General features: G+C 44.1%; 1 protein-coding gene across 2 annotated transcripts in view; it reads left to right on the top strand.

The window, feature by feature from the left end:
- TNFRSF1B (TNF receptor superfamily member 1B) overlaps positions 1 to 25,211 on the top strand; it is a 191,841-nt gene that overhangs the window by 153,132 nt on the left and 13,498 nt on the right. For both annotated transcript variants that reach the window (XM_086921278.1, XM_086921279.1), the window contains 2 exons: positions 6,743 to 6,780; positions 14,064 to 14,313. In XM_086921278.1, the coding sequence (XP_086777404.1) occupies positions 6,743 to 6,780; positions 14,064 to 14,313 (288 nt within the window). The remainder of the gene's footprint in view (positions 1 to 6,742; positions 6,781 to 14,063; positions 14,314 to 25,211) is intronic.

The raw sequence follows: 25,211 nt of genomic DNA, 5'->3' as shown, positions 1-25,211 counted from the left end.
TTACCTTTGTGGCTCAACCCCTACATATTGAAGTTTCCACTCCAAAAACTAAATAAGTTAAAAGTTCTTAGTGAAATGAGAACGATGAGAAAAACCACCCAATCACATCCCCTGAAGCTACATCCCTGTCAGTCCCACCAAGGCCTGGTAGTTCTTTCTGGGAACTCATAACTATGGTCATGTACAACACAACAGCCTGGTTTTGCTGCCATGAGGTCACTTATTTTAAATGTATTTTCTTCCTCTCTTCTAAAGTAAGCCTTGAAGGGTAGAATTGTTAAATCTGCGCATGCATGCAGGGCTCCCTGTGTCTAGCCCTTGCCTTTTACAAATCATTTAACCCCTTCGCTGCGGTGGCTATTCCGTCGCAGCGCTAAGGGGGAGGCGGGCCGTGTGGCGGTCCCGTGCTCGTGATGGAACCGCTCCGTCACGGCCCGCGGGTGAGCTGTGCTTGTGACGGAATGGTCCCATCACGGCCCGCCCGCTCTTCAGAACGTCCAGCGCAGGTGCGGAATTCGCGCCGCGCAGGCGCGGCGAGCAGGCCGTGACGGAACCGCTCCATCACCAGCACAGCCCACCCGAGGCTCGTGACGAAACAGTTCCGTCACGAGCATTGGAGGTGTTACGGAAGTTCTGATGGCACCTTCTTCTGAGCCTGAGTTGCAAATAGAGATGGGCGCTCCAGCAAATTAATAGGACTAGCTCAACCAGGGGTCTGGCTGGGCTTGGCTCTAGGAGTCCATGCATGAGTCAACCCATGAAAACATTTTCATTTATATTGTGTATCAAACATAAACATGTTGTAAAATATGTCTCTTCAGAATTCAAAATGTATATTTCTTTAATATACAAAAGTGTTTCATCTTAGTACATCAGATTATATCATTGCGTAGGCCGACATTTAAAAAAATATTAGTTTTCTCTCTTCTGTTTGTCATCAAAGATCACAATTCTGTATTTTACTTTGAACACAGAACAAGAAAAACCGACCCAGACAAAGCAGACCTTACTCAGGGCACCGCAACCCACCAACCAGGCCAAGAATGCATTTATTTGGGGTGGAGAAGGGAAGGGGTCACACCCCTGGCCCCGGTAGCAGACTATCAATTTACTGCCGCATCTCATTAGTGCATACTCTTCATGTCTGTTGTCTGCCCATGGACCTCTTCTGAGTCTGCAGCGGTCCCGCCATGCATATTACTGCCTCTTTACAGCTGCTTCACCACCAGGGAACGGTGGTCTCAATGGCGGCTGCAGTGAGGCAATGACGGTCTGACCACCCTAATTGTAATAGGGCGGTCAGGAGACCCTCACCGCTGCACCCCCATGAGTCTGGCAGTCCATAAACCGCCAGACTCTTCATCAAGCCCAAAGTGTCTTTTCGAATCTTATAAGGATTTATTCAGTTGCTTAAATAAGTGTTTATCCCCAAAAAATTTCAGAGCAGCACAACACATATAAGGGTAGTCACAAGAAAAGTTCATGTATTGAAATTAGAGACTTGTCTCAAAGGTTACTTACGGCCACATGCATCATTGTTGCCGTTGCGATTTCTTAATTGCGGAAATTAAGGAATCGCAATTAAGAAATCGCAAACGGCTATGCACCAAGAAATCGCATTTTTTTTGCAATTTCTTATATTCCCTTAATTGCGATTTACAATTTGCGAATCGCAATTAAGGAATCCCTTCCCATTGATTCCTATGGGCCTAGAGGCCAATAGGAAGGAATGGGAAGGCATTTTCAATTTGCGATTTGCAATTTGCGAATCGCAAATTGAAAATGCAATTTCAAGGGTGAAGGGGGGGTCCAAAGGACCCCCCCTGCACCCCTGAAATATAACTTTAAGTGCATTTTTCACACACACATGCCCCAAGGGCATGTGTGTGTGTAAAATGGGACTTTAAAAAATGCACTTTTGTGCATTTTTGAAAGTTTTCGCAAATTAGCATGAAGGTCAACTTCATGGTAATTTACCTCTCCCTATTTGCGAATTCGCAAATTTAAAATGTTCATGCATTGCATTTAAGAAATCTCAAATTGTGATTTCTTAAATACAATCGCAATTTTAGAAATCGCAACGTGATTGCGATTTCTAAAATTGCGAAAAAACATGATGCATCCCAATTTTGTCAATTGCATTCGCAAACGGCCGAAATTTGCGATTCGCACCGTTTGCGAATGCAATTGACAATGATGCATGTGCCCGTAAGTCTGTAAGGGACAAGATCACCAACCTTCAAGGGTTCATATTCCTCATTTCAATCTCTGGTCTCTCTTATCAGTTCACTTAGACTAATGTGTTTCTCTTGATCTCTCTTTCTCTCAAAGTTGGAAGGGCATTTTTCCCCCTTGAAATATAGAGGTTCCCCAGGTAAGGATTGGTCCTGTTCTCATTCAACATCCTCACCTGACTGACTGTCCTTCTTCCATCCTACTCATGTTGTCTTCCCAGGGATCCACTGGTCGCCACCTCCCCTGTTCCCTACCTTTTCTTCCCCTGCCTGTTCATATTGGTCCCTGCATCCTTAGGCTACACGCCTACAAAACACATAACCCTGCACCCTTCCCCTCACAATGGTTTTATGGAGTTTCTGGTCTTTTGCATGTGGCGCGCCTGTTATTCTGGCTTCTTGGTTGGATATCTGCTTTCCTCACAGGTAAAAAAAGACCGTTATTTGTGACCCCTCCATTTCTTTGCCCTGCATGCTGTTCGTTGATTAATGTCCTGGTTTCTTCCTCCTCTTCAGCCCATCAAAATATCTCTATCAGGCAGGGACTCACTTTCCACCCATTTTGAGCCACCTTACTGACCACGGGAGCCTCCGCCTTTCCTGTAGGAACCTTCTATTGGTGTGGAACTATGTTCTTTGGGTATATAACCTCCTTAAATTCTACCTAACTATATCTTTGCAACGATATTGCTGATTTCGTCAATGAAAAGATAAATAATCCACTCTGAACTTGGGAAGAAATTTCTTGCAGTCAGATAAAGGAAAAATTATACCTATTAACACAGGAGTCAAGTTTCCTGAGGGGTGTTTGCCCATCTGTACCGCCAAAATGTTTGATGCAATAAAAAATGCAAAGTTTCAAACTCTCCACTAGATGTATATCCGACTAAAATTAAGATGTTTAATTAGATTTCCCTTCCTCCAGCTGATTTCAGTCCCCTCACTTCTGCCATAAACTTTAATTTAAATAGAGGGTAGAGCCCGTAGCTTTAAAAAGGGTGGTAGTTTCTCCACTACTTAAAAAAACTTAGGTGGATCTAGCCACATTAAATGAAGGAATGAGTTAATAATATTTGATGAGTCACGTTAATATCCAGAAGAAGCATTTCCTAGCACTTGCCTAATTATACAGCCATCTCCAACCTTTCCTATGTGTCTCAGTCACTAGAACAGGGTGTAAGGGGCCAGCTCCAGTCCTACATTGAGAATAAGGATACTGGGTGACCATAAGGATGGTTTTCGCTCTCTTCAGAGCACAGAATCAGTCACCACTGTGATTATCAATTACATACGTATCTTAGAGTCCGACAGTGGTGTGAGTCCTTGATCATATCATTTTAAGGGAGAGGAGTTGGCCTAATGGCTAGGGCGGTCGACCTCGAATCTGGGGAACGCGGTTCGACTCTCGGCAATGACCCTGAACATCCTGTGATTCTGGGCAAATCACTTAATCTCCCCGTGTCTAACAAAAAATAAAATGAATGTGTCCATCTGTAATGAAACTGGTACTATGTAAAGCGCTCTGAAACCCAATTCGGGTCAAGTTCGTGCTATATAAAACTCTGTAAAATAAAAAATAATAAAAAAATGAGGTCTCTCTTCAGGCTTTAAAGCTGCACAGCTAGTAGAAATAGGTGTACACAACTTAGTACTAGACTGGGCTGATTCTTTCCTACTGGAGGGAACACAGCAGTTCAAGCCTGCATCCTTTAACTTGAAGTGGCTGCCAAGGAATTGTACTGACCCCAAAGGGCAACCCTCTCCCATTTGAATAGTGGACAGGGGCGGCTCCAGGCTCATGGCTGCCCTGGGCAGGGAGCGTAGGTAGGGGGCCCGGGTGGGGTGGAGCGCGGAGGCCAGTGAAGGGGGGCGAGGGGGGTTCAGGGTGTTTGGAAGTGGAACAGAGCCGGAGGCCGCCAAATCCCTGCCAGAGGCCGCCACGCAAATATGTATCCATCCTCAGGGGATTATTATATTAAGGATATATATTGGCGTGGTGGCCCCTGGGGTTTGGTGGCCCTGTGCAGGTGCACAGCTTGCACATGCCTAAGGCCGCCACTGTAGTGGATGTGTTTAGATTTCCTTGAATGAAACTCCAGCAAAACAAATCATGCTGGTAGGACCCCTCTCCACTGCCTGCCCTAAAGAAATGTGCCTACGAGCACTGGACGCTCCCCTACCAAGGCCTCAAAGGTAAAGAATCTAGGGATAAGGTCAGACCAATATCTCTCCAAAAATACTGATATCATTGGCAGTAATCTGTGATTTTTGGCAGCGTTGTATAGTAAAAGAATCTGAAACTACCCCAAAAAGTGTAACCTATCTGGGTATTAACGAATATTTGTCGTAGGCTTCATCGTTGGCGCAAGAGAGATTTTTCCTCCGTCAGCACTGGAAAGATGCCATCCCTTAGGTGTCCAGGCTTTACATTGGCCCCAGGTGAAAGAGAGCATTCAGTAAAGGTCAATTTGCATAGCACACAACCATCTCTGCCCAAAAGACCCTGCTTCCTCAGTAAACGTTTAAAAAACATACCCAACAGCCAAAACTTTGAGATCAGGAAATAAATCCATGGTGTACATCCCCAATTCTAAGCTTGCTAGAGGCGCGGACATGCCATTTTTTCGGCCTGTGCTTATTGACAATAGAAACGCAGAATACAGTTCCCAAAAACAGAGATAATTCTCTTTTAATCAAATACAATTTAAAACGCATCTATTTTGTCAAGCATGTTTTACAAGCCATTGCATCATTATTATTTAGATATCATCAACAATATTTCAAGAATAACAGCAGTCATAAAACACTAAGGAGCACATTTACAAAAAAAATAGTGCAACTCTTGTAACCACGCCACCCTTGATGGACCTGCAGGAAACTCAACATATCAGAATTAACGTAAACATGTCAATGTCTCTGCTAAATTTCATGCAGATATATGAAATGGCAGCAATCATTCTAGCAAATTACAGAGTCAAAGTTCAAAATCATATTTACTAAATATGGCCAGCTGCTCTCTTTAAGGCTGCCTAGTGCCACACACACACTTTTACACCATGGTGCAAAGTTGTGTTCGTCCAGTGTACCGGTGATTTTGTACTTCAAAAGTACCCTTCCAGCACAAAATCCCATGCTTCTACATAGTTTAAAACATTACACACATTGGATGTGTGCCGTACACAGCTGCACACATGCAATGTGTGAAATGTAGGGAGGAATAAAAACATTTCTCCTATTTATAACCTGGAACAAGAAAGCATTATTTTTTGATTCAACGCCCGGTGGAACTATTTTAGTAGATAGGGCTTTGCATCAAAAACCATGGGTGGTTGGCCCTAGAACACCCGACTCCCACCCATGGAATGCCCGCTTCATTATAAGCCACACAAAGCAGCGAATGGCACCATTTCTGCTGCAAAGGGGCATTTTCCATCTCACAAAACGTTTTGTGATGAAAAGTACATACAAAGTCAAGACTGTCTAACTGTGTGTCACTTTCCATTACTTGCGACAGCCACAAAGTCTCGATAGTTCTGCCCCTAAAACTAGAATCTTCTGCCACGAGACTACACTGGCGGTGTAAGGTCTGCTCTATAAAGAACTCTTGAAATAACCTATGTGACTTCCCCAAAGAAGAGCAGTTATCCCCAGATGTGATCTCTTTGCAATAAGGACTGAAGCTGCACCTAATTAATGGGCTCATCATGGCTGAAGACGGTCTCGGGTTGCTTGTGTTCTCAATCGGGGAGATGTGGGCTGGTGGTTCGAGGCTGACTGTCCCTCTTCGAGCAGGACCAGTGTTGATCTGCATGGGGTTGGGTCGATTTCCATTCCAAAATGGCACAAATAGGTTAAAAACCAACTGCATGGAATGCACCAGGACTAGGTAACAATGATTCAGCTTCACTTGTACATTTCCTTTGATCAGTCCTCTGCTTTCTAAATGAATCTTGTTGGAACTGGAGCATGCGATGTGCTAATTGCACAGCTGTTTATGGCAACTCAACTCACGGATCTATTTATTGACAGCATTTAGCTCACATGCCAGCTGGGTAGATGCCCCATTGCAGCATCTGATTTTACATATATAAAATTACCTCCTTAGATACGGTCTTCTCCGCCAGGTTTTATTGGCTTTTTTGATAAGCAGGTGGTCAATTGATTTCCGAATATGCACAGTTACTGAGTTTCATAACTTTGTAGATTGTACTAAGATTGAAGACACATCCAAGTGGGATTTGTGGTAAATAGGGATATTGATTTTAAGCAAGGACTTTGATTGTATACTCCATGATGGACAGTGGACATGACATTTTCCCTGTAAGAAGAGAAGCCCAGTACTATTGACGCCCAGTGGAGTGATGCAGAGTTCCTTGAAAGAGATTCACATAGTAACATAGAGTCATTTTCCAATCTTTCTAATGCACAGTTGGTGTAAGACGCCAATGTTCTTTTAACAAGCTATGTATGATATTGAACCTTTTCTCTTTTAACCAATCTTATTACAGGAAATTGCCCTTCCAAACTGAGGACAGAGACAGCATGTGTGAGTATCATTTATCAATGTAACTTTTCTTCTATTATGTATTCACACCATAGTGGCAAAAGCCACAGTTCTCATGCAAGACACACCTGATTGCAGTTGGTGGGGGAAAACTTTGACGAGGTGCCAAAGCTCTTTTCAGCAAGTAGCACGCTACTCCGAAAGCCAAAATGGATTAGTGGTGGATTAGTAATGTATAGGGAAGTGTGAGTTTATTTGAATGGTGGACATGCAAGTCTGTTGGATTGAATAGAATAATGGAGGGATAGACGAGAAAAGAGTCTAGAAAGTATTTTTTGTGAGATTCTAGTAGCAAGATGAAGTTTGGGATGAGCAAAAGGAGAGTAGAGGAGGGAAGAGTCTCAAGAAAGAGATTAGGAAGATCAGAGTAGTAAAATGAGGTTTGGGATGAGTCAAAAGAGGGATACATGAGGGAAGAATTTAGAAAGAGTTGTTTGGGAGATCATAGTAGTAAAATAAGGTTTGGTGAGCCAACAGGGGAAGAGCCTAGAAAGAAGTATTTTGGAGATCGTAGTAGTAGAATGAGGTTTGGGATGAGTCAGAGAGTGAAAGTAGAGGATATATTGAGAGAGATATAGGGGAAGTTATAAAGTAGTGCATTGGAGAGAGTCATATGTTGTTTTTCAACAGTAGAAGTAAAGCAATAACAATAAAGATACATAACTAGATGGAAAGGGTATATATGTATATGCAATATAATAAGTCAAGATTTAAAGTTGTATTGCATAAACTCAGACTTTCAATTGTTGCTGCACTTAAAGCTAATTTATTTGTGTAATTTTATATCTAGTTTTTATTTTATTTAATTTTATATTTTCCTCAATATTTCAATAGTGAAGTACTTATAGATGAAGTAGTCATGATAATATTTACATATTTTGATAAATAAATAAAACAGAGACCCATAAGCATCTAATCAAATAACTTAGATGAAAACTATGCAGTGACCTATATACATGTTAAGTATAGAATAATATATATAGATGTAGCCATAATTAATATATACATTTGTTGAGCAGACCTAAAAAATATCTATACATTTTAAAAACCATATTTATATAACATATTTGTACAAAGAAATACACATACCTAGATACATGTATATAATCAAAATATAAATGTTTACATAGATAGGGGTATGCTGTAAATTAGTGTTTGAGTATGGTGGTTATGAAGGAAAGAGCCAACTCTTGAGTAGTCTTCTAAAGATAAGGTAGTTATCCGCAAATCTTATGTTTAGTGATAATGTAGTCCATAGCTTGGCTGCTTCAAAAGAGAAAGATGCACCACCTATGGGGTTTTTATATGGTGGGGTTTTGAAGCATTGTGCCAACCTGGAGCTGAGCATTCTTTGTTAAATGTATTTGATGATTTTATTCCTGATGAAACGCAGTCCTGTTCCACGTATTGCTTTGTGGGTGATTCACAGCAGCTTGAAGGTGGATCTTCTGGCAACTGGTAACCAATGTATGGCCCAAAAGGCAGGAGGGATGTGAGCGTGTTGATTTACATGTTGGAGTAGACTGGAAGCACAGTTCTGAATCCATTGTAGTCTTTTCATAGTTGATAAAGTTGATCCGTAGTAGAGGCCATTGGCATAATCAAGTTTAGACAGTACAAGAGAGATAGTAGCCTGGACCTTGTGTGGAAATACCAGGTGGGGGAAGATGCATCGCAGAGTTTTCATAGTAATGAAGCTTAATCTTGATAATTTGTCAACTTGGGCATTCATTGATAACTTAGAGCCCAGGGTAATGCCAAGGTTTCTTACTTTCTTAGATACTTTAGGAGGTGGTCTCAGATCGTCAGGCCAGGCGCAAAGTTGGTCATAATTTGTCTAATTACCACATGTGAGTATTTCAGTTTTGGAAGAATTCAAGTTGAGATGGCTCAATGTCATCCATGTATCAACGGCTCTGAGGCAACAGAAGATTTTGGAGTTTCCAATGTTTTTTGGGCTTTCCAGTTTAAGGAGTATTTGTGTGTCATCTGCATATTCATTAATCATTGCTGGTAATGAATTCATGTAGATGTTGAAAAGTATGAGTGAGATGATAGAGCCTTGAGGGACCCTGCTTTTGTGAAGTACGGTTTGGATGAGAAAGGGGGAGTATAGATTACATTTGTCCTGTTATGAAGGTAGAATGTGTTCCAGTTGAGAGCAGTACCCCTATATGCCGGCTTCGTAGAGTCTTTGCATTAGAGTGTCATGGTCAACTGTGTCGAAGATGTTTAGAGGACGTAAAAAATAGCTACCACACAAGTGTTGCCCCAGTTTTCCTTTAAAATTTGAAAAGATCCAATTTACAAGACTAAATAGCAGTTGTAACTTGATCTGAAAAGCTGCATTCAAGTGAAATGGTAAAAATTAAGGCAGCCATTTCTGGGAAAATAATGTTTGAAAGCCCTCTAGGATGCAAGGTTGAGCTTACACGCATTGTGTCATGGTTGAGAAATGATTTAGTTGAACTGGTGCTGAGATGCATCTATTGAAAGCGATTAAGCAGTTTCATATTGTGATATTGTCAGTGGCCCATCAGAGTCTGATATCCCTTCAATTCTGGTCGTTCCCATCTCTTTTTTCAGTAGTCATGTTCATCCCATACCTGCTCTATCATCTTATGTGAGTTGTTGGAAGTTGAAGTCAAGTCGTAGTAAGACATTAGTCTACAGGGTGCAATAACAGCCTGTTCCAGCCCAGGTAAACTCAAATCTGACCTGAATCATGTAAAGCCTGGTTAGTTTCCACTGTGTATATTCTAATCTTGAGTGCATGCACCGACTGCTCAAAGCTTAAAACACACAGGGCCCGATAAACAAAAAGTTAGACAAAGTAAGTGCAGAGATCTCTGCCTCCGTTTGAACACACTTTTACAAATGTTCCTACTTTTTGAATTCACAGGTTTATGCCTGGAACCTGAGTACTACCATGTACCTGTTCTATGCAAAATAGGGTTTACATCCTTAGCTCATTTCTTAAAGATGTCTCCTCTCCACTTTTGTCAATAGTGAGTGTAAGAAATTGGGTTATTGATTGAGGGAAGTGAAAACCCTACTCAAGCAATAACCACAATTTTTCCCAGGGTGAACCATAAAAGTAACTAAATTGACCTGTGTTTAACGCTCTGGTTGCTTGGCACAAAAGAAGTCAGGATTAATTTTGAGACACTGTGTAAAGTATTTATGTAGCACACAGAGCGGAAAAAATATCCCAAACCAATTAAAAAAAATATAGTACATTTTAGTAAATAAAACGAGACCAAAACGACAGGAAATCCAATCTGTAGAAACAAGGCTTTCTAAATGTTAAAGTTTTAGGTAGGTATAGCGCCTAAAAGCAGAAAGCACCACTTGCAGTTATCTGGTCGTGCTAGACTGGGGGAAAGTCACAAGTATAGGCTGACCGTGATGGGGCATGGACCTCATACAGAGACCAGGTTAGACCTACTGAAAAAGTTGCCTTCTGAAAGTCTGTCGCGAAGAGTCCAGAAATTTAGGATTTCATCTTTCCTTGTAGAAGAGTGCACTTTGATGCCAGCCAAGGTGCAGGACCTGAGGAGGCACCTCATGGGGATCAAGAACTCACTCTTGCAGAGGCCGGTAGGGCTTAGGGAGGTCCAGTTGCAAGGCCAGGCAGGTCCAGTTGCAGCAGGCCTCTGGAGCTTGGTGTGTCCCTGTAGGTCAGAATAGGAGGTTAACCAATTGGCAATTGGAGTCACACAGGTAGCCTGGGATGAAAGGGGCAGGTTCAATCTTCCTTCACAGAGAGCAGGGCAGCCTGATTTAAGAGGGCAGTCATCTAGGGAACATGGCAAGTCTCAAGCAGCAGTGCAGTTCTCTGGAAATCAAGGTCGGCCTCAGGCAACAGGGAAGTCCTCTCGGAACAAGGCAAGCCTGAATCAGTAGGCCAGTCCTCTGGGGAACAAAGCTGTGGTTCCTCTGTAATGTCTGCAGGTCCTAGAGTGTATTTCCAAGTGGTGGAATGTTCTAGGATACCCCCACATCCAGTTTTGGAACGTTCTTCCCTTTCCCTGCCAAGGTGCAAAGAAGTCTAGGGTCACAAAATATTGGGGTTAGGTTTATGGGAGTGTGCTGGGGGGCAAGCCCTTTGAAATGTAAGTGGGGTAGGGAACAGCGGAATCACCATCCTCTGCTGTGGGAGCAGTAGTCAGGCATCGCATTCGGGACCAGTGCCACACACTTGAAACCAACGCTTCACCACTATTGTGTGGAGAATCTTGATGGATCTTGGCTCGACACCGATGCCTTGCTTCGGCTGCACCTCACATCTTCTTTGACGCAAACCAAGCATCAAGGTACTAAAGTGGGTTCCCATATGCAACCTGCAGTCTAACACGATCATCCTGAACTTTTGAATGTATCCAGGTCCGGCACGACAAGACATCCCAATAAGTGCTTATTGCTTCTAAGTGCTATTTTTTCATTTAATTAAAAAAAAATCATATCTCAACTGCTACTTATTGGGCTTTTGCCATTTTGATCTTGTCTTATTTGTAAAAACTATATTATATATTTTCTAAACTAGAGTCTTTTTGTTTTGTTTTCAATGTGTTACTGTTTGAAGTGTTGCACAAATACTTAACACATTGCCTCTTAAACTAAGCCTGACTGCTCTGTGCCGAGCTACCAGAGGATGAGCACAGGATAATTTAGGGTGTGTTGTGACTGAATTACGGTTCCTGCTTGGACCGTGTGAATACCTCTGCCAACCAGAAAAACATTTTCTAACATTGGTGATCAGCAGTGAGGATATGACTTGGGTTTGAGGAGTGCCATTCAGTAACTAGGTGTACACTACCCATTCATATTATAAGCCTTTTTAGATTTTTCCAATTTCTCCCTGTTTTGCATTGTTTTTATTTTCGTCTACATCACGCCTCTGCCTGCTAGTTCTACAACTCAAGCCACAGTGTTTGAGCTGGCCAACTTGGAACCATTCACAGTGGCCCGGGTTAAAGAAGTTTGTAAGAAGATGGGAGTTTCTGCCAGAGTGCCACTATAAAGGTGGAATTTCAAAAGGCACTGAGTGCCTGGGCAGAAGCCTTCTCCAAGGAGAGTGATGGAATTTGGGAGCCTAAGAGTGGTTCTTCTGAGGAGCCACCTGCAGAAATTGAGGGGGACATTGAGCTCCCTGTGAAAGCAGTCAGTAGCGTCTCCTCCTGTGGCCTATCCCAGAGGAGCAAATGGAGAGCAGGGAGGGGAAGGAATTCAAGCTACATATGGCCAATCCTCAAGATGGAGGCCAAAGAGAAGAAGATTGAAAGGGAGGCTAGAAGAGCTGAGGCAGAGAGAGCCTCAGCAGAGAAGACATTTTTTCTTTCTCATGAACTGAGTCTAAAAGAGCTCAACATCAAGGCCAAGAAGTCTGATTCCAGCAGTGATGTTGGCAACATACAAGCAGTACCTGATGATTTGGGGCCCAGTTATAGGGTGGGAGATGACATTGATATGTGGTATTCTGCTTATGTGGTTGCCCTGAAGGTTCGCAGGGCTCCTGAGAAGCACTGGGGGAGGGGAGGTCTGTAAATGCACATGCCAACTCTTGGGAGGGACACACTTCTAGCATCAGATGTTGGGGACCAAACAAAGTATACCCTTGAAGACCTAGGAAGAGTTTGCTGATTACTCCAGTAAGGAACTGACAGGTTGGGTGAGGGGCAGCAAAGTTAGTGATTTTAATGGGTTGTACCATTTGATCATGAGGAAGCACATGCTCAGTATCTGTTTTGCAGAGTTGTGCCAGCACCTAGTGGACAGTAAGCTGGCTGACCCCAGGAAACCTGCTGAGGGGGCGGACCACTGGGCTAGCTCAACAGTGTCCAGAAAGGTATCTGAGGGTGTCACCTACAAAGGTGGTCAGGGTTCCAAACAGAAGAAAGCGGGAGGGGGGTGGCGGAACCTCAAAACCTCAAAAACAAGGAGTTCTCAAAAGGCTCCCACAATAACTCCCAAGGAAATAGTGGTAACCTGTTCCAGTCTGATCCTAAGAAGATCTTTGACCATAAGACAGGGAGGCTTGCACCCCAAAGTAAAGAGTGTTACAAATATAGGCACAACCAGGGCTACTCCCAATGTCCAAAGAGAGCATAGCCCCCACTGGTGGGCAGACACCTGGGTTGGTGAATGTAGCGCACAAAGAGGAGGTAATCCTAGTTAGTTTGGGGAGACAGACAGAGGTGAACCTAGTTTCCCTGGAGGATGTAGAAATGGTGCTAAAAGGCCACATACCTTCCAATACTTCAAAGTATATACAGTGGGCTCTCATTAATGGGCACCTTCAACCAAGTCATGGTCACCGTCAATCACAAGAGCCATCTACTAAAGGCGGCCCCATGGACGCCACACCAGAACTCCGGTTCCAGGTGGAGTATCAATGACTCAATTCGGTCACTAGGATTGATGCACAACCCATCCCCAGAGCTAATGAGCTGATTGATAGGCTGGACAATGCCACTTTGTTCAGTACGTTTGATTTCACATCACAGTACTGGCAGATTGCTCTGACTGAGGGGGCCAAAGAGAAGTCAACATTCACAACCCCAGGGGGACACTATGTATTTCAGGCATTTGCATCTGAACTCTGCAAACTTCATGGGTGTTGCTTGGGAACGCCCATGCAACACCCATGGAATGCTTCCCTGGGGCAGAGTAACACAATGCAGCAATTTGCACTCAGGACCATGCAAAGTGGCCTTGCATGACTTGTTAAATCGCATTTTAAGGTTGCACCACACGTGCATCCTTTTGCATGGTGCAAAAGTGACGCAACCAATACATAAATATGCCCCTTAATGTACAGGTCCTGGGTACATGTAATAATATATACTAGGGACTTATAAGTAGATGTGCCAATCAGGTGTAGGACAATCTTACTATGTTTTAGGGAGCGAGCACAAACACTTTAGAACTGATTAGCAGTGGTAAAGTGCATAAAGTCCTTCTGCCTACAGAAACAAATTCAGAAAACAGGAGGGGTGAAGGCAAAACGTTTTGGGGGTGACCCTGAAGAGAGGGTCAAGTCCAACAATGAGATCTCTACAGAACCCACAGCATAATCCCTGTTGTGTATGATGTGTTTCAGTACAAGTAATAGATGGATTATTGAAATGATTATGACCAGATGCCAGATTTGACAGACCAGCAACAGTTTGTTTGCCATTTCGAAAATGTATTCTTTTTTATGTACTTTGATTTATTTGCTATTTTACTTTTTAACTACTTTCAATTACATTTTCATGTTTTAGCTTAACAAAGCCAGTGAGAAACAAATGAGCCAAGGTCTACGAATCCCATCTGTCTTGAATTACAATAGTCCAGTGCAGGAACAAGAACTTCTTCTGAAGAACCAGAGATTAAGCGCATGCTCTCTGGAGCCTATGCCAGGCTCTGCCATTCTTGGGGAGACACCAGAGAAGAGAGAACCTTCTGAGACACCAAGAGGGGGTCTAACACCAAAAGGAATGATAAATAGCAATGGTCTTCACATGAACTCTGGTAAGTTATGCTTCTGACAGAAGCCTGTCCTATAAAAACTATAAAAGGGAGTATAAACTGAGTTTCACAGAAAAATTCTTCACATATCACACTAAAACCCAAATGCATATTATTTAAAATACATTTCCGGACTGCTATTAGCTTTATCCCACACATATGGAAAGCAGATACAGGAGTCGAGCCTTCTTCTTCTTCGCTCCTAAAGGGTGGAACGACCTAACGGTATTTGGATAAAATATGGAGTCATAAATATCGAGGCACACAAATATCCAGATTTTAATATTGTGACACAATAATATCAAGATACAGAAATATCGTGGACATAAATATCAATTTTTAGGTAAGCAATATGGTAAACAATAATATCAGTGTTTTTATTATCGTTTGCAATAATATCATTGTAAAAATATTGTTTTCAATTATTTGTGTGTGTTTCAGTTAATGTTTTAATTTTATATGTTAAATATTGTTTATATAATTGTTGTTAGTAGTTTTATATTATACGTTTTAATTTTAAGCTATTTTTAATGTTCTATTAAATTGTTAATAGTAATTTATAGTGTCATAGCGGGTTGTGAGGTTTGCAGGGATACAGGGTGGTAAGTTAATTAAGTACAATTAATTAATAATACATTTTTAATAAATATTCATTATTTATTTGATCATTAGTTATGTAAATTGTGTAATTAATTTATTTTGTAAGTAATATTTCAGGTGTGCGTTGTTTTGCCTGTAGGGGTATAGGGTGGAGAGTTAATTAACTAACAATGTATTAATAATAATTAATTGTTTATTATCAATTAGTTATTTGACAATTAATTATGTAAATTGTGTGAATATGATATGTTTTTAGTGATATTTTGGGTTTGGGTTTTTTAAAAATTCTATTTATTGAAAAAACAGGACTTGACAACCAGCTGGAATACAAACACTAGTAATGGTGACTTAACAATAACACAAGGGAGGCGTCTGGTACATAAGAACACAAAACAAACAATATAGTAATCACAGCACCCCAGATTTCGGCCCCAGTTCTCCGATTTCATCTCTCGCTTGCGGGGGCTCACGTATCCCTTCCCTGTAGTTGTTCCATTTCTTCCAGATCTGAGTCCATTTGGTGGGGCACCCCCTGGCTTCATATATGGTCTTTTCTGTAACCATACACCAATCCATATGCTTACTCAGATCAGCGAAACGAGGTGGGTCTCCCGCTTTCCACTTGCAAACAATATTCCGCTTAGCTACAATCAGTCCCAGAGTCACCTATATTTGCTCCTTGGAACTTAGGTCAGCCGGACGCCAGACATTTAACATACATAGCTTTATATTACAATCAATACTTTGTCCCAACACATCCTCAATGTAGCCCACAACCTTCGACCAGTAACTTCAGATAGTAATACACTTCCAGAGTTTATGGATGAAAGTGCCCACAGCTTCTGGGGCATCCTCCTTCTGCGCTATATCCCATTTGCACCAGCAAAGGGCCGGTCAGGTAGAACCTATGCAGTACCTTCAATTGCACTAACCGGAGCCTGGAGGAAATGGTCACTTCCCTTGGAGAGGCTACCGCCATGATCCATTCTTCATCTTCAAGCCCTGCTACATCGTAATCCCAGTGTGGCCGAAGCCTGATCAGCGGGTCTGCTATGTTAATAAATAGTTTTTTATATCAGTCTCATAATTAATAGTGTCAATGGCCTGCTGATTGTTGACTACAGTATCCCATCGGAGCCTGCGCATGTTATTTTCAGGGATAATCGGAGGTGGTACAAGAGCATTCATACAGGTAGAGTTTGTCTCCCCAGCCCACCATTTATGTGTCACGCATAAGGGGTTATGGTCGCTTTCTGGTCTCTCGACAACCTCCATATCACAGAGGGATGGCCACAACATCAAGCTACATATTACATAATCGATTCTACTTTTATGTCTCCCATTATCAAAAGTCATAGAACCGTTTTTATCCCGCAGTGTTCGTCCATTCAGAGCTCTCAGACCTTTTTCGAGACACATTGCATTAAGTGCTATTATATCCTCAGTCCAGCGCGTAACTGGCTTCAGTTGTAACTCAGGAATACCCCAGTGAAAGTCCTCTTCGGCACCGGTAGAATACTCTCCCGAAACCAAAGGCTCAAACATCCGATTAAGGTCACCTGCTACAATAATATTGGATTCACGTGAATGTACATCGAGGAAATCGTCCAAGGCTGTTAATACTTCGGAACGACCACCCTTAGCCCCCCTAGCATATATGTTGTAGATATCAAGTGACCCAAGAGTGTCAATAGTTATCCTGATCAACTGAATGTCGTTATGACTAGTTGCTATACTTTTAATGGAAAATTTTAAGGTCTGTCGGATCCAAATGGTAAGCCCCCCCATCGGTCTACCCTTTGGGCCCTTTATCGCTGGCACTGAGAAGTTCAAATATCCTAACACGAAGACAGGTTCACAGGCCCATGTCTCTTGAAATATGCATATATCGAATAGAGTGACAAAGCCAAGCCATTCCCCGCAGTCTAATTTAGAGGACAGCCCAGCCAAATTCCAGGAAATTAGGTTAGCTACCCCAGTCATGCGCCCAGCTGGCGCTTCAGATGTAAGATTCTGGGTACTAATCTCGCCTGCTGTATCCCCTACTGGGTTGATCAACATCCCTTTACTATGACAATTGACATTCTGGGCAGGAGAGCTAACTAAACTCTGTTCAATGCTAACTGAAGGTACTACACTTTTGCCTTTATTAAGTCAATCACAATCATTTAGATTAGAAAGAGCTGAGAACCTGTTTTCCAAATTTATTCCCCACTCTGTAGACTGTGCAACCCTCCTCCTTTTCGTTGAAACAACGTTCCACTTCGTTCTTAACATACTCTGGTTAGCAGCCCTCCCACTACGATGGTATAAGAAATCTAAGGTGAGTGGGATGATCTCGGTGGATCGTCGCTGTGGGGGGTAGGAGATTGGGCAGTATGTTAGATAATACCTCAGGATCCGAAAAATGTAACACAACACAGTCACCCCGGAATTTTTTTGCACTGTTTCCTATCCACTCCACCCTCCTGGCCTTGACTAGTTCTTCTGCCAACTGTTGCCTACCCCACGCAGTTATGACCATATTATTAGTTAGCCAGTGTAAGGCCTTGGACAACAATGATGATGTAGTTTCGACCTGTCCTGGAGCCAGTGTGGGGACATTAGCTAAAACAAGGACTAGGGGAGAAGCCTCAACTATAAGCTCAACCGAGCCTTTCACAGGTTCCGGAGCTGTTGGTACTACTGGAGGAACAACTACCCCTTGCTCACCATCCACTGCAACTATCTGGGGTGCCTGGGGTAGCACTGAATGATTAGACGATGTATATGCTCCTTCACCACCCGCAGGTCCAGAGGTACCCTTCTTTAGCTCAACCATGTTAACAACTTCTGCAGGCAATTTTTCTATCTCATCCAAGGTTTTACTCAAAAGGCCCCCTAATCGGTTAACCTCATTAGTGAGCTTATCTATCCTAGCTACCAGCGGCTTTACTAATCCCTTTATCTTAGTATCTATCATGCCTAACAACTTCTTAAATTGCACATTAGTTAAGGACATACAGACTTCGTCGATTGACCCTTCATCCTCCACCACAGTGTTACTCGGTGGAGAGGCAAACTTTTTCTGACTTGAGCAAAGCCCTCCACGCTTAGGCTGACCTTTTCTGGTTCCTCTAGTCGTGAGCGGCGCAGGCACTGGGGTAGGGGTTTTTTCCTCATGGTGATGTAGATCAACCTCATCTTCACTAGCGCTAACTTCCAGTACACAGTTAGTCTGGTCCATAATAGCGTTGTCATCGAGATCAGGTATTACAACCGGACAAATACTATTAACTGGGTCAGGGGATAGAACTGAATCAGGTGCCGGAGAAATAGATGTAGATGATTTAGGAGATACGCCTAACCCAAGTGAGGATCTCCTCTCACTGTTGATTTTAGCAACTTTCTGGAATACATAGTTGTCCATGGTATTTTTAATCGGGGATAACTTTTTACTAGACATAGCTCACCAGTGTACAATACCCTCCTAGGAACACTATGTTGATACAAAGGCGACGTGTACTGCAGCCCCTTAGAACAACTTAGCCACAATACGTATAAAATCTGTGGCAGATAAAGACCTGACTCGACCTTGAGCAAAGAGAAAGTCTCACCTCACAGTGTTACGGGCAGAGTATCTGGCCCAGCCCAGTCTCTGCCTGTCTCGGACTGTCCGCCCTTAGTCCGGGCTTCGTCCGGCGCGTCCCGCGCGCGTCCTCGCGGGACGAAGGACCTGTCAGAGCTTTATGCGCCGCCTGGCGCGCTGTTTGGTGTCGTCGGCGCCTCCCCCTGGAGGCTGCTGGGAGGTAGAGTTAGACCGGCGGAGCCAAGCCCGGCCGGTCGCTGACACTGACGAAATGGCGGAGCCAAGCCCGGCCGCTACACAAACAGGTAGGGTTCCTCGGTATACAGGCTGCAGGATTAGTGAAAGACAAGGGACTCCGCCCTCTGTCAGAGCTTTATGCGCCGCCTGGCGCGCTGTTTGGTGACGTCGGCGCCTCCCCCTGGAGGCTGCTGGGAGGTAGAGTTAGACCGGCGGAGCCAAGCCCGGCCGGTTGCTGACACTGACGAAATGGCGGAGCCAAGCCCGGCCGCTACACAAACAGGTAGAGTTCCTCGGTATACAGGCTGCAGGATTAGTGAAAGTTGCCTGTAGCTTGCGCGAGATACAAGTTGCTAGCTCTTGTTGATTTATTTATTTATTGCCTGTTTCTTGCAAGAGCTACTGGTAGCTAGCTTGAGGGGTGGGTGCTGATGGGACAATACGACAAATCGCTGGCCAGAAACCCAGCCCAGATCGCAAATATCAGGGCGCATAGGCACTTCAAGTCAATCTCTCACCTGGCTGGCTGAATTGCTGACCTTCGGATTCTGCAGCTGTCGCCGGTGGTACCGATGTGCTCTGGCCGCTCCTCCTCCTCTTTATTACACGGGTCTTTGCAAGCCGTGTTCTATGCTGCTGCCGCTCCTCCGCTTCCCTGCTGCGTCTCCTCACTGCGGCCGCGGCTGCCGCTGATGGTACCGTGTGCCGGTTTGCTCCAGCTGCTCCCAGCCGCACCTCCGCCTCTCCGCCGGCCGTCCCGCTCTGACGGCCACCTCAATCACTGCCGTTCAGCCGTCGAGCCGGTCGCACCGCCTCGGGGATGGCAGCGGTGAGTGGTGGTGAGCGGCGGCAGTGGGGGTGGGGGGGTTCAGGGATTTTTTAGTCCTTGCTTTTTTCATGGAGCCTCAAGCCTCAAGCAGCTCCCCCACGTCTCTCCTCCGGTAACCTCCTCGCAGCGTGGCAGCACAGCACAGTGCAGCGTTTGGCGTCTGACATCACTGCTTCCTCAGTTCCTCAGAAAGCTCTCAGATGTAGGTCACCAAATACCGGTCGGTAACGGCCGATTTCGGCCGTTACTGACCGGTATTTGGTGATTGAAATGTAGGGGGCCTAAATTTTACAGAATCGGTAAATTTACTGATTCGGTAAATTTACCGATTCTGTAAAATACCGATTCGGTAAATTTACCGATTTTGTAAAATACCGCTTCGGTAACTTTACCGATTCTGTAAAATACCGATTCGGTAAATTTACCGATTCTGTAAAATACTGATTCTGTAAATTTACTGAATCGGTAAATCTATATGTAGGTGGCACTGCAAACTGTGCCACAGGCCCTTCAGAATTCGTTATTTACCATGTAATACCATTGCATGGTAAATAACGAATTCCTGTGTACATGCACATCTGTGCATGTACACCTGTGCCATGTGGCACACAGACAAGCCCTAAGGGCATATATGTGTGTCACATGGCACACAAGCCTGAATCAGGGGTGCAATAGGGTGTCAAAGTGACACCCTGTCCCCCTTGTCAATTCGGTAATTTTACCGAATCGGTATTTACCGAATCGGTAATTGCCATAGGTTCCTATGGGCCTCAAGGCCCATAGGAATCAATGCAATTACCGAATCGGTAAATACCGATTCGGTAATTACCGAATATTCCCGATTCGGTAATTGATTCGGTAAAAATACCTACATAGCATTTACCGATTTGTAAATACCGAATCGGTAAAATTCGGTATTTACGAATCAGTAAATACTAATTACCTACATCGGGCCCTAGATCTCTTGCATTGGAATATTATATTGCCTGCTGCTTGACAATCGGAACATTGGCACTTTGCACTTTCTGCTTTTTGTGTTCATGTGATCTGTTAATCCTCATTGTTTACCTCTTTTACATTATCTCCCCTCCCTTCTACATCTCGTGCTATTGCTCTTACCCTATAGCAGATGTTTTACTACCTCTTTCCCACCCTTCCCTTGATTCTTTCTTCGTTTATTGTCTCTTTTGCAGGTTCCCCCTGCTCTCTCTCCTCCCCCCTACACCCTGACACCCCGCTCTGTGTCTCTTCATCGCAGGGCTCAGGCTCTTACTTGTACTAACTCTTTCCACTGACTGTCCGCCCCTCCCCTCCTCTGTACTCTCTCACCTCATCGCCCCCATTCCTCTCTCTCACATATCCTACTTTCCCTCTCCCTATTACCTTTTTATTGGACCTACCATGTCTCCCCACAATCATGCCCTCACAGTACTTGATTCTCCCATCACCAGACACAACCCAACTCCTGGACCATCAGTTACCCGCCACAACCTTTCTAAAAATGCTAAGAAAAACTTTAAACATAAGTTACTTATACAACACCAAGAAACCTTATTTGCTGATAATTACTGTAACCTCACCACCATTATAAAAACCAACTACATCTTCTACTCCAAACGCCCCTCTAAATGGAAAAGTTTTTTCTACGCCACCTCCCTATTTCCAAATCTTGCAAAATCCCATATGGCTTGAAACTATCTACCTCCCCTTCACCCACTTTTCCAGCCGAAATTGACATCTCGATCTTTAAATCAGGAAACATTCTCATAAAAGCCCATGAAAACCACCTCACCATATTCGAGCTCTACTTTAGCACCCTATCCTACCTACTATCTGCACCTCCTCATAGCCCTTCTACCACCCAATCACAGGATGACCCTTCATCTTCTCTCTCCCAGACTCCAACCCCCCCTCCCAGTCACTGCATCTACTAACGAAGTCCCCAAAGTCCTGTCCCCATCACAGGATTCCTGTTTGCCCTCCTTTTCTCTGACACTTACCTCTCCTCTCCCTGACATTGGTACTTCCAAAGCACTTCCCCAATCTCCGATCCTTACACCCCTTACTACGCTAACATCCCCCCCTCCTCCTGTCATTCCTTCTACACACAGAGTCACGCCCATCCTCTCACCGACTCCTGATGCCGCCCCGCTTAACACTATCTACCCCTCCTACCGGCTCCTTCCTCCCAGCTCTCTTATTCGAATCCCCCCACTGCTCTACTAGTCCCTTTCTCTCTTAACAACCTTCTCCCCCTTAATCAAGATGGTTCTACTTCTAACCCAGTTCTTCAATCCCTGATCCTTACAACCCTTACTATGCTAACATCTCCCCCTCCTCCAGTCCTTCCTACTACACACACTGTCACGCCCATCCTACCACTCCCGCTTGATGCCCCCCACTTATCTTTATCCACCCCATCTTACCTCTCCTTCCTCCCAGCTCCCTCATTCTGATTCACCCTCCGCTTGACTAGTCCCTCTCTCTCTTAGCGACCTTCTCAAGAATAGTCCAGATGGTAGCCTCAGGCCCTTTCCCCATACCCCCTTACACACTCCCGACATCTATCCGGCCTTTGGTATAGCCCCTTCACACCAGCCAACCTCCCCCACGCCCACTCCTGTGAACTCCCATTATGTCCATCTGCCCGGGATTCCATCCTGTCCATATTTTAGACCTTCCTCCCTGACCAACAAGGCCCATACTCCTCCCCTCTGTGAACCTCCATCCTCCTTCCCTACATCCCTTATAACACATTCGCTGTTCAACATAGAACACCTCCTCTCAACCCTGTTATTCAAACTTTCATATCTCAAACAAGGCCTTAATTCCATCACCTCATCTAACCTCGCCAATAGTACCAATCACCTGGGTCCAATACTATCATATACCATAGAACCTCAACAAGGGACCTCCACCTTGCATTTTAATTGTTCAGATACATCATTCTACGCCTAGTGCTATCTCCCCTCCTCTGACTGCCCGGTCTGTAATAGCTCACACCCCCTATCCTCTCAACTACAGACCAACTTTTCCCGCTCGCAACTATCCCTGTGATTCTTGGGACTAGTAGAATCCCTTCCTCCACAGTCAAGCCCAGTCTATCCCCTGACCCCAATAACTCCTACCCTGCTATCTCCTCGACCACAGACCAATTAGTCCCCCCTGCTACTATTCCTGTGATCCTTGGTACAAGTAGAATCCCTTCCGCCCCAGTCTCGCCCAGGCCCCCAGCCCAACTTACCAATATCAGCACCTGCCCACCCCCCAAAAATTGCCCTACACCCCTCTCTTGTAAGCTGGTTAACTGCTGATCTGCTGTTCTACATTCGACTGAAATCGCAGAAACCATCCTAAGTGAAGACATAGACATCGCCTTCCTTACGGAAACCTGGCTCAAGGCTCACTCAACATCTATGCTTGACCTGCTCTCTCCCCCGGGGTACTCCATCCTCAGGAAAGAGCGACTTGGCAAAGTTGGTGGTGGTCTAACCATAATACACAAAAATGAACTTCAACTGTCGCATGTTCAGAGCTCTGATTTTTCCACTTTTTAACATCTTGGAGTGGAACTTAGAGTTCAGGTTTCCCCCCTGTACGTCTACACAATATTTATCATCCTCCTGGTGACCCTCTTCCCTTTGCTGAGGAGTTATCTGACCTACTTTCCCAATCCTCACTTTCCAACTCCAAAAACCTCTTCCTCAGAGACCTGAATCTCCACTGGAACAAAACTGAAGATCCTTCGATCAGCCTCCTCAATGATTTACTCGACATTAATGACTTGAAACAACTCTGTCATTCTCCCAAACATATTAAAGGGGCCACACTTTACCCCATCATCACTAGCAATGATCTGGCCTTCCTTTCCCGCATTGTCCCCATTGACTGGTCGGACCATCACCTTATCCTCTTCATGATCACTGGCTTACGGCCTCTCCCTCCTCCTAAAGCCATCAAACACAGGAAATTGACTATAAATCGCCATCTTATTCCCCAGGGGAACTGGAGACCAAGGATAAAGCTCACCTCCTGCTTGCTCCTCCCTCACAAAATGCTAATGACCTCACTGAGCATTTCAACCAATCTATCAATACGGTCCTTGTCCAAATCGCCCCTGCTAAATTAAAACTACAAAAAAACAATCCAGCCAAATCTTGGTTTAACACTGATCTCAATAATAAAAGACGCTCTCTTAGGTTATTTGAGCGCAAGTGGAGGCAACATTCGTACACCCCTAATCTTACACTACTTCGAGCTGCTAGGGCCAATTATAAAAAACACATTCTCAATTAAAAGACCTCCTTTTTCGCTCAGAACTCGGCCGGGCCAAAAACAGACCCAGGGAACTATTTAACATTGTTAAAAACCAAACTGCCTCTGCCCCTCCTAAGTTGTCGGCCACTATAGAGAGATGCGAAGAAATTGCGAAGTTCTTTTCTGAAAAAATCTCTAAAATTGATCAATCCTTTATCTCTATCCCCCCCTTTACCCATTCCCCTCCCATGACCCACCAGCCAATGCATCTGCCCTACCCTCCCCTGCCCCTAACGCTTTGCATCTCCCTCCTGTCGTCCACCCTCCCAACCCCTACTCCACCATCCTCCAGCTACAAAATAATGCTCTTGGCATTTCTTTTGCCCAGTCACTGAACCTGAAGTCCTCAACATCATTACTAAGCTTAAACCTTCCTCCCATTCCAGAGATCCTCTCCCTACTAACCTGGTACAAGATTTAAAATTCACCATTGCTCTATATTGGACCTCGATCATCAACTCATCCTTTGCCTCAGCTTGGACAAATCACCCCTACCCTCAAAAACCCCACAGCTGACCCCAACGACCTTAACAATCTTCGTCCCATCTCCAACCTTCCTCTGCTATCTAAAGCCCTAGAAAAATGCGCTCTACTCCATTGGACAAATATATTGATACATTTAACCTCTTGGACTCATGTTAGTCTGGCTTTAGAAAGGGTTGCAGTACAGAAACTGCTATGCTTAATATAATCAATGACCTTCACCACTCCCTTGATCATGGGGAATCCACCCTTCTCATTCTCCTTGACCTCTCTGCAGCTTTTGATACTGTCAACCACCCATCCTTGCTTAACACTTTGAAAGATCGCTTTTGCTTTAACAGTTTAGTCCTCAAATGGTTCTCCTCCTTTTTCCAACACAGATCCCAACAAATTAAAATACTTGACTGCCTTTCTAAACCCTTGCCGGTCTCCTTAGGAGTCCCCCAAGGCTCTATTCTCTCTCCTTCTCTATTCAACCTCTTCATGGAACCCCTTGCCCACATCCCTAAGCAAGTGGGAATCAATTACGACCTCTATGCTGATGACACACAACTTTATCACAAGATTAAATCCCATGCGGACGTTCTCCACCTCAATGTGACCCTGTCCAAGATTTAATCTTGGTTTCATCACAACCACCTTAAACTCAACCCTAAAGAAACTGAAGTCATTCTTTTCTCCCCTAAAAATAACCCACTCCCAATCCAACACTGGATCACTGACCTGAAAGCCCACACATGTTGTCTCACAATATCCAACACAGTCAAATCCCTTGGAATTAGTATTGACCAGAACCTCAGTCTTACTTCCCACATAAAACATTTGGCCAAAGGTGCACTCTACACTCTTCATCACCTTAAGAAAATC

This window comes from Lissotriton vulgaris, chromosome 5, assembly GCF_964263255.1.
Source record: "Lissotriton vulgaris chromosome 5, aLisVul1.2, whole genome shotgun sequence".
In the NCBI taxonomy this organism is placed as follows: Eukaryota; Metazoa; Chordata; class Amphibia; order Caudata; family Salamandridae; genus Lissotriton; species Lissotriton vulgaris.
This window is presented reverse-complemented; position numbering and strand designations above follow the sequence as displayed.